The sequence below is a fragment of the Planococcus citri genome, chromosome 3 (genome assembly GCF_950023065.1).
Source record: "Planococcus citri chromosome 3, ihPlaCitr1.1, whole genome shotgun sequence".
Taxonomy (NCBI): domain Eukaryota; kingdom Metazoa; phylum Arthropoda; class Insecta; order Hemiptera; family Pseudococcidae; genus Planococcus; species Planococcus citri.
In genome coordinates, this window is record NC_088679.1 from 45,276,177 (window position 1) to 45,288,871 (window position 12,695).

Consider the following 12,695-nt stretch of genomic DNA (forward strand, 5'->3'; position numbering starts at 1 on the left):
AACTTCATTATTTGTAATTGACACGAAACGATTGGTTGTAAAACCTTAATTACCAAGTTTTTAATTAATTTCACTAAAACACGAGCTGCTTTAATGTTTAAACTAGTTCGCCGTAAACACTAAGTAGAAATAGGTAATTAAATAATTCGATAATTAGCACCCACCCTTGCTACACCTACTTAGGTATACGTATACTATGTAAAGACAACCCATTTTTCAGCTGGGTAATAAAAATATGCTCACCTTAACTTTTGATATATTTAAAACATTTGATCGACTACAATGAGAAGATGCTGATCGAAAATGTCTCACTCGATGATGGTCATTTTTTTTCCAAGTGATAAAAACGCATTCTACTTTCACAGAATTCTGGAAATTGAAAAGAAAAAAATACATTAATCATTTTATTAACATAAGGCAGAATAATTGAAAGTAATTTTATTTCTATTAATAGGTATAGGTAGTACATTTGTTTCGAATCACCTCACATATTGATAATTATCGATGTAAATCGCATTCTTTTCAATCATGTAATTAGCTTATCATTGAAATGGTAAAATGGTTAGGTACTTCCTTTTAAAATTCAACACTTGCGAAGTACCTACTCACTGATTTGAAAAAATTGACCAATTTAGCGAGAATTACTTCGCATTAATGATTAGAATGAGGAAATGAGTATGAAAAATAAAATTTTATGTTTTTTTTTTCGAATACGATTTAATCAAAATGTTTCTTCTTTAGGTACTACTGCACAAGCTCGTTGATTACCAAGTAGATAAGTAATCATCAAATGATTGTATTTATCGCAAGTTTGAAGAGATATAGATGAATTTATTTATTTACATTATATTTATTTCTAGATATTGATTAGGCATAACTTTCAACTATTCATCGATTATTTTTATTGTCACACGCTCAGTTATTTATGAATGAGAAGTTTTCCATTTCATTTCTTCATCTCATTTAGGGACGTTTTCCGTTTCACTTTTTTGTAATTTTCAATGGGAAAAAAGAGCACTATACGAATATTTCTAAAAACCACGTCTGGTTATTTGCACGAAAGTTTCAAGGGGATAACAAATGTACTGTGAAACAAAGGCATTCGGTAGGTACCTTAGATATTTTTTCATGATTCTCTTACAGCGCTGAGTGCACTGAAGTCAAAATAAACAAACAACAACAAAAAACAAAAAATTGTAGTCCGTTGGTATCCTATAATGTAGACTTTGAACTTTGAATTTAAACAAAATGTATGGATTAATACGACGAAAATGAGTTATTTTTCGTAATTTTCTCACAGTTTTACATTTAATCTGAATCATGTGAAACCCATTTTTAAAAAAGAAAAAAAATACTCCACGTTTTATCAATATTTTCCCGAACGTTATCGATTTAATTATCAAAAAAATCAAAAAATCAATTGAAACAGGTTTTCAAAAAAATGTTTCAAGTTAGGTAAGTAATTTAGATTCTCGAGAAATACTGTTAGATACGCGTATTCCACACATAGTTACTACGTTCATCAGCGCAAACAACATAAATTTGAAAAAACAAAACAAAACACAATTGCTTATCCATTTCATAAACAAAAATCTCAATCAAATCAATACTTAATTGCATTTCAAAAAATATAATCAACTCATCCACTCAATTCTAATCCCAGTTTTTGAAAAAAGGACTCTAGGGTTGTAGTAAAATGATCAGGTACTTAAGCACATAAGGGAGCGGGACTAGTCTCAAAAGTGAAAAGTACCAACTCCAACAAACTTTCAAACTGAAAATTTGTGTTTCTTTCTAGTTTCTAGACTCTGGACTTCTAGAGACAATGAAAAATAATTTTATAAGGATTTTTGAGGGAACTCTCTGATGTCTAATTATTTTGAATTGGATTTGACAATCACAAAAGGAATAATTATTAGATAAAAAATTATCGAAAAATAAGTTGGGCAAATATTTCTTTTAAGCATATGAACCAAAAATTGATGCTTCAAAGTAGGTTTAAAAATATTTTCTGCATTAATCGAATACCTATATTATTTTTTGAAAAATTGTAAAAAAAAATCACGATATTTTGAAAGGGATGAAAAAATATAAAAATCAGAGAAAAAATTGGGGAAATGAACTTTTACTAGAAAAATTAAGGTTTTCGGTTAATAATTTTCATGTTTTTCTCTTCCAATAATTTTTTTTCTGTTTGTGCCTGATTGAGTGAGTGATCGTTTGAATAATCAACAAAGCTATTGAGAACAAAAAAAAAAGTTTTTCAATTATAGGAAACTCTTTTGACAACAGTTTGAACTTTGAAGAATGAGTTTTTAATCGATGTGAATAGGACGAGGAGTAGGAACGTGAATCTGTTTTTTAACTTCGCATATGCATTGCACTCTCATCTATAAAAATTTCACTTACCTAGCACACCTGTTGACCTTAATTTTTGATTTTTATTTCACTGAAAATCAAATGCTACTAGAAAGTATCACCTACGCTAACTCGAGCATTGTAAAAATTCACCATACGAGTAGATATTCTATGGTTAACGTATAGAACTGTCGAAAAATTACCATAATACAATATAAAACAACAAAACAGATAATTAAACAACAGTTTTGAGCGATAATAAAATTTTATAACTTGATTCACGTTGATATTTAATAAAGAACCGGCAATAAAGTTTTACACATAAACTCCCACTTATTCAACAAATTAATTACTCGAACAACAAAGAAGTAGCGTATATTGCCATAAACATATTTAATGGCAATCAGTTTCTCTTGAAACGAACTTGAGCATTTGTCTAAACAAAATCGCGACAAAATAAATAAAATGTTAAAAAATTTTCATACTAACCGTTATTAAGCTGAGTGATTTATCTAGGAGATCAATTTCTAGAGTGCTGCTTGGCGATACAACTAGTACAGAAATTCCTCTATATTGTTTTTCAATTCTGTAAACACGTAAAACCGAGGAATAATAAAAAATTTCTCTTTTTATTCGCTAAATTCGTGTTAAATTTCTTACAAATACGTGTGTTTTTAAGATGTAGGTATGTAAGTATTCAGAGTGATCGAACGACGATACCTAATTACTCGATCTAGGTATGTAACGACTGATGCGAACTTTGAAACGTATTTTCACAAACATTTATTACACTTTTGTACTTAATAAATGCAATGAGGAAACATCATCACTTCGATCACTCTTGAACATATGTACCCACCTACAACTAGAGAAAGAAAAGAAAAAAAGTAATTACTTTGTGATGATGCTTGAATAATAGGAAATTACAGACGCTATATCTCGTTCATTGAGTTCCGATTTCATAACCGTATCTGCGTCGTAAATGATCACCGATCTATCTAATTTATCAAAAATGCCTGCAAAACAAACATCGTAAAATAAATACACTTTTACGTATACCTATTACTCAAAACGGATTATTTATCATTAGGTAGGTACATCTATTTTACGCCTAGAATGCCTCGAACCAGTTGTATTTTCAAATTCATCGCCTACAATGACATTTTAATAACTTAATCTTAACCCCTGTGCAGTCAGAATGACTTGGTCGATGCGTAGATAAGCTCTCGTATTCGCATTCATCAACGGTCATATCAACCGTTCTCCGACACTTTAAGTATCACTTAAAACGACGGAACTCTTGAAAATAGTAAAACCCATCGATAAATAAACTCGGTGTGATATAAAGTAAATGAAGCGAACCTTTCATACTTGTACATCATGCAGCAAATACACAAGCTTTATGAAAATCATCGAGTCAGTTATACAGGGTGTCCTATCAAATGTCAGACATACTTTGGATTCAAGTATCTATATAGGTACCTAATACTTGAGTAGGTATGAAAAATAGTGAAACATTAACAAGGTGCCTATTTCGACATTTGAAGGGACGACCATTTCAAAAAGTACATAAATGAAGTAGGGAATCAATAGTGACTGATCAGGATTTCAGATATTAAAGCAATAATTAAATTATTTTTAAAAAAAATAGAAAATGAAATTAAGTTGGGTTTTTGAGGTGCAGCTGGCTTTAGTCTTCTGAAAAATGTTTGTGGCTTTTGGTTCTGGTCCACCTAACTTCTTCGGAACAATTATTTTTGGTACCTAACAACTTGAAATATTTTTCTATAATTTCATATTTCTACAAAGTACTGGATTCTGAGAAGTCCAGGAGCAAATTCGTAACTGGCGTAACTCGTAAAATATGTTTGGTGAGCTCATCTCGTAAAGAAAAAAATTCCCTACAAATTTGATTCTGAACAAATTTTGCCTAAATCCAAAATTGAAGGAGCAACATGGAGCTTTGAAGTTTTCATGCTTCGTATCGCCTTCAATTTCGAACATGGGCAGCAGATGAAGATCGTTTAAAACCCTAAAAAGTAAATTTTAGATAAAAGTGAAAAATTCTAAAAATACGAACAAACATGGATTACATATTCTGATCATAAGTTTAAATTCTCTCAATCTCCTACATTGTATGTGGATGTTCCTGAATTCGAAGCATAACAGACGTTCGAAGGGACACCCTGTATACCTTAATATCTATCACCTTGTGTATTTTTCTTTTTTCAAATGTCACAAGCCCGCATATAGCCATCTAAATGATTTCCTTCTTCACACCGCCGTCACGTCGAAGGGTTAAACAACGCGGAAATTAACTCATTGCTAGCAATTAAATACGCATACATGATATTTCCACCCTAAATGTAATCGAGCAATAAAAGTCAATCAACTAAACAACGCCGTGAATCGTTATTATTGCTAAAACGAAGCCTTAGAAAATTTTTTCACTTTATTTCAGTATGCAACAAGAACAAGAGCTCTGATGATTGATATAGTACACACCGTCGGTCGCCATTTGACGGCTTCCAACTCTAAACATCTCCCAATTACGTCGTCGTTTTGTAATCGACCAACAAGTTTTTCAAAGGATCTCGGTCTTTACTTAAAAGTGGCCATTAAACGATCGCGTCGTCATATACCTACCAAACATTTCATTAAATTACACTTACACCGCCGTAGTCGCCGCCATAATAGTAACACTTTTTTTTTTTACTACAGCAGCTTTTTAAATTTAAATTAAACATCTCATCTTATCGGACTACAAAAGGGCTACATTTACCTGGAAACGTAATTCCAGCCATTAGTATCTTTTCTGGCAAGTCATTAATGCACGATGGTCGAATAACAGTCCAATCGTTATTTTGATTCGGCGATTCACCCTCTGTAACAACAAACCAGATTCACATTTCATTAAACATCATGTGTAGGCTAACACACAGTATAGATACACAATGCATGTAATCGATGAATAAGACTATAGGGTGCCTAGAAGATGGACGTGCTTTCACCTTAAAAGGTAAATAAAATATTGTCGTTCTCACACTCTACTCCATTGGACCATGCGTATACGTATAAAATGGTAACAATACATTATAAAACTCTTGGCGCCACTTTAACCAACCAACCCTCTTGATAAACATCTCCGATAATATAAAACGATGAATCCTTCAACCACCGAACATCTCAACTTATCGATGATCAATTTCTACATCAATGAATCTCTTCGTTCGTTCATAATTTCATTTCATCTCAATTTTTATTCTGGCAACAAAGGCTCAAAAGGTAATTATAATGATGAATCAAATTGACCCAGCGTGTGAAATTTGTATAGAAGTAAAATTCAAAGTTAGCAATTTACTCGATTTTACGAATTTTTATTTTACTAAGAATGCGAATAAAAATCAAGTAGGCAGGGCACTTACACATCGAATATCATTTTGTGCAGTTACGCTCGATTTAATCAGAAAATATTTCGCTCATTATGTAGTATTTATCATTTTTTATTCTATGAGGTCATGTATGGTGATTTCCTTCGTTCTACGAATTCATTATCGTCTTTTATGGGTAATTCATCGGCAAATTAAGTATACTTAGACTTATTAATAATTTTTCATTTTTTTAAAAGAATTGATAGTGTTATCGAATCATATTATTCATCGTGTTTTGTCAGTGATAATTCCACATTGAATAATATACATACGTACAATAAATATGAACACTACATTGCGCACGGTGTTTAGCATTTTGAATTTTCGAAATACTTTGGCAGGTACCTAGCTACCTACTGATGTAAAAAGAAAATTTATTTAGGAAATGATCAGCTCAGATAAATTCTATAATCCCCCCCCCCAAATAAAATAGGTAAAAACACTGCACTGTTTTAAAAATAAAATCCAAATATCGTAGGTACCTATACTTTTCAGTTTAACTATTTTATTCATATCTACAAAATACGTATTTTCAAACTAAAAATTAGCCAGAAAAGCTCGATAAAAGCTTTTCTTTGGAAAATGCTCTTCAAAAAATTAGTTTGCCAATTAGTACTTAATCAATCTAATTTAAGCAGAAATTGTAACTAATAACGTAATAACTAATAAGTTAAACACTTCGCTTTGTTTCAAAATTGCCCCAAATGATCTGATTATTCAATAAACTTTTTCCGGTTTTCCAGATCAATTTTTCTAATTTTCTAGATCTTTTGAATATCAATTACATATTCACACAAAGTAGTGGAGGAAGAGGGAGAGGGGGCAATTTTTTCATCAGCTGATTCACAAACTCTTGTTGGGCGTTTATGACGCTGGAGTCGGAGAGGATGAAGAAGAGGGAGGTTTAGGGGGGCTTTTATCTTGAAAGTACCATTTCAAGAACTTTTTCTGCCCATAAGAAGTTGAAGTAAGTAGATACGCTACTCCAATAATATGTACTTGAGAATTAGGAATTTGAAATAAATTGAAAGGGAGACAATTTTTAACATTTTTTTATGGCACTGATCCGACACAAAAACCAAAAAATACATAAAAAGCAAATCTCGGAGAATCACTTTTACCTCACATTCGAGGGAATTTGTGTACGTAAGAGCAAATTTTTAAAAACAGCAGCAATTCGTCTGATTTGAGAATTCGATTTTTTTTTTACTAAAAATTGAAGTGGATAATCTGAAAACAGTCGGGACATTTGAGACCCAAGGTGAATTGGAAGTAAGGAGGGGGTTGAACATTGAAATGTTCTCGCGTTGGCCGACTTTTTCAGCTCTAAACAAATTTTCAGCGCTTCAAAAATGTTGAAAAAATTTCGGAGCATTTAAACCCCTCCACGGTTTATTCCAAGTCTCTCGAGACCCAAATTGCAGTATTTATCCAATTTTGGAGCTGAAAAAAATCAACGACGATACAGAATGCGCCAAATTTAAAACAGAAAGAGCATTGATTTTCACAAGTTAAGGGCATTCAACTCCTCCCTTCAGTCCATTACAAAATCCTTAGAACCATTTTTTCAATGCAACTGAAATATTCACTTTGCAGTTCTCAAAAGTTTTAGGATACAGAAACTCCTCTCCAAACGGCTGTCTGCGACGACGAATGTCATTTTTCAATGTTCACCCAGCAAGGATCCTTGGACAATTTCCTGATTTTGGAGTAAAAATGGAAAAATTCACATAGGTACATTTTCCCAACTTTCCTAGAAGAGCAAACGTCTATTATTTTCCCAGTTTTCCATTGGCTGGAAACCCACCATGCAACTTCTTACAATAAGTATTCTAGATTAGGAATGGCAAACTAGACCACTCAGCAAATCGAGCTGCATTATACCTTACCTATCGGCTATCCTATACTCAGAAAGAGGAAAATTCGCAGAAAATCAGACAAGACAACTGAACGTAATATGCATCAGTTGAACGAAGTTAGCACGATTCTGTCAAGCTAAATTTATCAATGAAACTTTAATTTTGTACGATCATCAGCGAAAGCGCGATATTAATGAAAATTTCATCGAATGATTACTAATCGAATTGACGGACACGTGTACGTAGTTGTTTTTAAATTTTAGATCAAAAACTGAAAATTTTTCAAACAATTAGAATAATGCTGATAGAGCTAAACTAATGTACCTACCTACGTACGTAAGTAGTAAACACAGTAGTAGGTCTAGGTAATCCTATGAGAAACAATCTATCAAGAAAGTCGTGTCTGTATATTATCTCCTTGAATAAACACATACGGCGCAAACGATAGAATTTCTCATTAAATAGAGCATTTCTTTCACATGTAAGCAGCTAATTATTAAAGTTATTAGCGTCCACAGCAGTATAAGTACGCTGTGCAATTAAAATGCAGCTAAGAAGATTTCTTCCAAATAGGTAAGCGTTTAATAAGGCGAGAAAAATTCGAACAGGCTAAAAGCAAAAACCAAACTTGAAACTGCACGAGACGAACGAAATATCCCATGCAGAAGGCGCTAAACTCCTCATCTGTCATGATTGCGATCCTTATGACAAGCGTAATAGGTTTTGCAGATGCTGTTATGATGAATTACGTTTGCATGATCGAACAATGTCTATTACTGTAAACGTGTAAAACCTTATGATGTTTCCCACATTCTATATAAGGGTCCATGTCGTAACGATAAAGCACGTCGTTGTTGTTGTTTTTTCCATTTTATTTTTAATTTCAATAGCACCATCGCGTATACCTATTTCCATCAAAGCGTCGCGTCGCATCGCGTCGAAACAAAAGGTTATAGTATGCATTAAACATTTATTTATATTATCATCTTTGCTTTTCACCGCCTCTAATCGAGCTTCAATGAAACCGACTAAATTTCAAGTTCAATATCGATCTCGGTCGTTAATTTATACTCTAAGAGTTGTAAACACCGCGCACACCGTTAACCGTTACATATAGGTAGGTCTAGGTAAAGGTATACTTTAAAGCCTTTACACGCAGCAGTGACAACAGAACACCGCGTATATACAATATCCATATCCAGTACACTATTAAAGAATTCACCAGCTGGTAAAACTGGTTTCGTTCGCATCTATCATTGACCATTGCTGCCGTTTCATGAATGAAACGCACTCTTCAAGTCTCCGTTATAATGGTTAGTAATTCTACACTATCTATTCTACGTACGACTACGAGCTTCGAAGTGCATAGCGTACCGTATGCCTAACTCGTTTGCAAAATAAATCGTTTACGTTTATTCAATGAAGATTTTACAAATAGCGAAAAATGTTGACTTATTTAATGTACAATTGCATATATCGCATCGTTTGATTTGCGAGTAGGTAGGTAAACTTGTATACATAATCATAAATCAACTCAGCAAATCGTAGTCATAGGATGAGGCTGTTGTTTCGACAAAAGCTGCACGTTAACTATGTCGTCTTTTACTCGTCGTTTTCTTATCACGTTTCACTCAATCACGATTGAAATTTCGTTTGTGTGCGGGTACGCGACCAAGCTTTTTTCACTGTCAACGCCACCAGATGATACACGTTCTCAGATTAGCTATTCCTCTATACCTATGTGTAGTCTTCCTCCCAACGGCCAACACCAACGATGAATTTCTTTTCTTTTTCACACATCGAAGTGACAATAATGCCGAACAATGGACCGATGAAGATGATAGCTGTACGACTACTTTAGCAGCCAATCGAGAATTTTCTAGACCTAATGGACGATCCTCATACGCTGAGCCTCGACAAATACCGCCATCAAAGTTTAATTGCCAAGCGCCTTAAAAACTCAAGATACAATTTTTTCAACTTGAAAGACCCGAGTTCTTCATGCATAGTATTGATAAGAAATTATAAAGCCTTAAGTATAATTATTAGGTTTTGAAATTTTTGAAAAATTGAACTCACCTAGCTGTGTCCCTCTTCGTGGAGCTATTTCGTACAAATGTTTCAACTCGCCTGATATGACCAAAAAGCTCATTTTTGGAGACTTAAACTTCTGAAGGGGAGGGGAGGTGAGTTTTCTATTCAAAAAAAGCAATTCTAAATTTCTTTCTTATGAAAACCCCCTTACCAAAATACCCTTAATGCAAAAACTCACAACAAGATTTTCTAATAACAAAGCAAGGGAAATAAAATTGTAAAGCACAAAGTACGGCATCTCATATTTTGTGGAGCCACATTCATGTTTTCAAATAAAATATTTTTGAGATATTCTAAGCAACAGTTATTTAGTTAATTGATACGTATGTGCTAAAAAATTTTGAAAATTTTGTAAACTTCCTTGTTTTAGAATTTTCTTGAAACGAAAAATTGGTTTTTGAACAAAACTGGGCGTTCCACAAAAAAAACTGAAGAAACATCAGTAGAGCATACAATTTCCTACATATACGTAGGTAAAGTGTGATCACTTATTTTCAGGAAATGCATTTTTCAGACTCGAATTCATTTCAAAAATGTTTTTTTTCCCCATTTAGATTGATAATAGCTCTTAAAAAGCGACGATCAAAAAGAAGTAGTCACCCAAACAGGAAGAAAGACAATAGAAAGCAGATACTCGAGAAAAGAAGAGCTACAAAACAGAGAAAAAGGGCCCTTTTTTATAAAAAAAAATTCTGAAAACCAAAAAAAGAAGTCTTTGAAAGAAGAAAGACCCCCAGAAAGGAGGAAGAAGCTTAAAACCAATGAAAGGAGCTAAGAAGCAAAATAGAAAAGGAATGTATTTTAAAAAAAGCCGAAAGTCGCCAAGACTGAAGAAGCACAGTTCTACATTAGATTAAAAAAATTGTACACATTCAACTCAAATGATGGATAAAAGTAAAAAAATTAATAATGTACAAATAATTTAACACTCAAAATTCAAAAAAATTGAGAAAAAAACTATAGTTTTTGGAAGTAAGTACTAACTAAAAAGAAAGAAGAATGAAGCTTGAAAAACAAAAGGAGCAAAAAACAAAGAAGCGAATTTTCTCACCAGCAGTGTTTGATCAAAGGGCACATCTCGATAAGATAGGTAAAATGCCCTCAACCTCGGATTTCGATGAAACTCACAGGGTATGTTTAGTACCACCAAAAAATAATTTTGGGTCCATAGCCCGCCCCTCACCCCACCCCCCTCAGCCAGGGAAGCCAAAAAACGTGTTTTTCAGGGGGGAAATTCTGCATCAGCGCGTAATTGAGCTAAATTTATTCTGTAAACGAATATAGTTAGAGGATACATGGGGGTACCTCCTTGAATTTTTTCAGAATTTTTCATCGCTTGAGGAGAGAAGGAGGGACTAACGAAAACTTTAAATCGACATTACTCCGAAACGAAAAAACATACCAAAACGGTTTTCTCGTCAAATATGTATCTTTAGGTCTACTTTCTGAAGAAATCATCACCCGGCCATAAAAAACTCAAAAAACCACGTTTTTTACGTTTTTCCAGTGGCGAAGCGTCCATGGAAGCAAGGGAAGCAATGCTTCCCTTTAAAGTTTCCGAGTAGTAGAAAATTAAATTGATTAAAAAATATCAGTACAAATCGACAATAAAATATGATTATGAAAAATTTTTCAAAACAATCGAGAATAATTATTATCTTGTTCAAATGTCATCCGATGCAGCTTTTCTATTACCTACAAAAATCATAAATCTGTGTGTTGGAAGCAAACTGTACATAGCTTCCAAAAAACCAGTTTCAAGGGAAAAAAGAATCATGTTTGCCATCCTTAACGCGTGCGTTAGAGCGTTGAACGGTGATTCTTCGGAAGCAACTCGCTAGTTGCTTCTAGTTGCTTGCTAATTCTTATTTACAGTTCTGCGTTTTATGCGCATGCGCGTGTTCATAGCTCTGTAAGATCCGAATCGAGAGCGATGCGACGAGTTGCCATTGTTACTTTTTTTTTGTTATACAAATTACCTGATTTGAAAATTAGGCTATGGAAGTTTAAGTACTTCATTTTTTGAAAATTTCCACTACAACTTTGCTTCCCTACCAGTAAAACTCACGCCTCGCCACTGCGTTTTTCTCCAAAAAATATGGACAAATGGCGGAAATTGAAAAGAACCAAGTTGTTCAGCGTATTACAAAATTACCACAAAATAAAAATAAATGGTTTGTAATGAGCTTGAAATTTTTTCAATGATTTCTTAATTTCTTTACAAGTTTACAAACACCAATTTTTAGGACAGACTCGGAACATTTTTTTTATAACTACCTATTATAGCTTATTTCTGTTTCTTTTGACAAAATGCTATTTTTAGAATGTTTAAATTTTAATTATTTTTTTAAAAAGTGATTTAGGATCCAAAACTGAGTTTTTTTCCCAAATAGATGCTGATTAACAGATACACAGTGACCGGTTGAGGTTAATAATGATTCGCACCCTTGCTATTGATACTCCAACCTCATGACTCATGACAAGACTTATGATCATGTGTCTAATTTGTAAATGGAAGTTTGAAGGCCCGATGCTTTGCAAATTTACTAGGTACTTAACGTACTCTTCTCGTACGTAGTAAAAAAGAGAAGTGAATCCATCGTTCGCCATCTGCTAATCAAATACATTACACACAGTGTACGAGTAGGTCAATTGATAATGTGACTGAAATATGTCTGTATGTATGTACCTAGACCTGCTACCCAGTTTCTATGTACTATCATAATACAGCCGTTTCTAGTTTTCATGACATCGAGAAAATTAAAATATACATACGGGAAGCGAGCAATGAGTGTTTTTTGAGATGTGCTTTTTTATGACTCTTGTGGTCTATCCCATTCAACAATGAACTTTTGAGTTATACGTAGTTTACGATTGAACTTGAATGCATTCTTTCAATTGGGACACTGAAAAGTCTTGTTCGTGTCGACGTAGAAATTACCGTCGTCATAAG

General features: G+C 33.4%; 1 protein-coding gene across 5 annotated transcripts in view; it reads right to left on the reverse strand.

Moving 5' to 3' along the window:
* Positions 1 to 12,695, reverse strand: part of LOC135840685 (puratrophin-1-like) — a 166,867-nt gene that overhangs the window by 51,961 nt on the left and 102,211 nt on the right. For all 5 annotated transcript variants that reach the window (XM_065357311.1, XM_065357312.1, XM_065357313.1 and 2 more), the window contains 4 exons: positions 5,141 to 5,242; positions 3,254 to 3,374; positions 2,848 to 2,944; positions 244 to 369 (listed from right to left, as the gene is read on the reverse strand). In XM_065357311.1, coding sequence (XP_065213383.1) covers positions 244 to 369; positions 2,848 to 2,944; positions 3,254 to 3,374; positions 5,141 to 5,242 — 446 coding nt within the window. The remainder of the gene's footprint in view (positions 1 to 243; positions 370 to 2,847; positions 2,945 to 3,253; positions 3,375 to 5,140; positions 5,243 to 12,695) is intronic.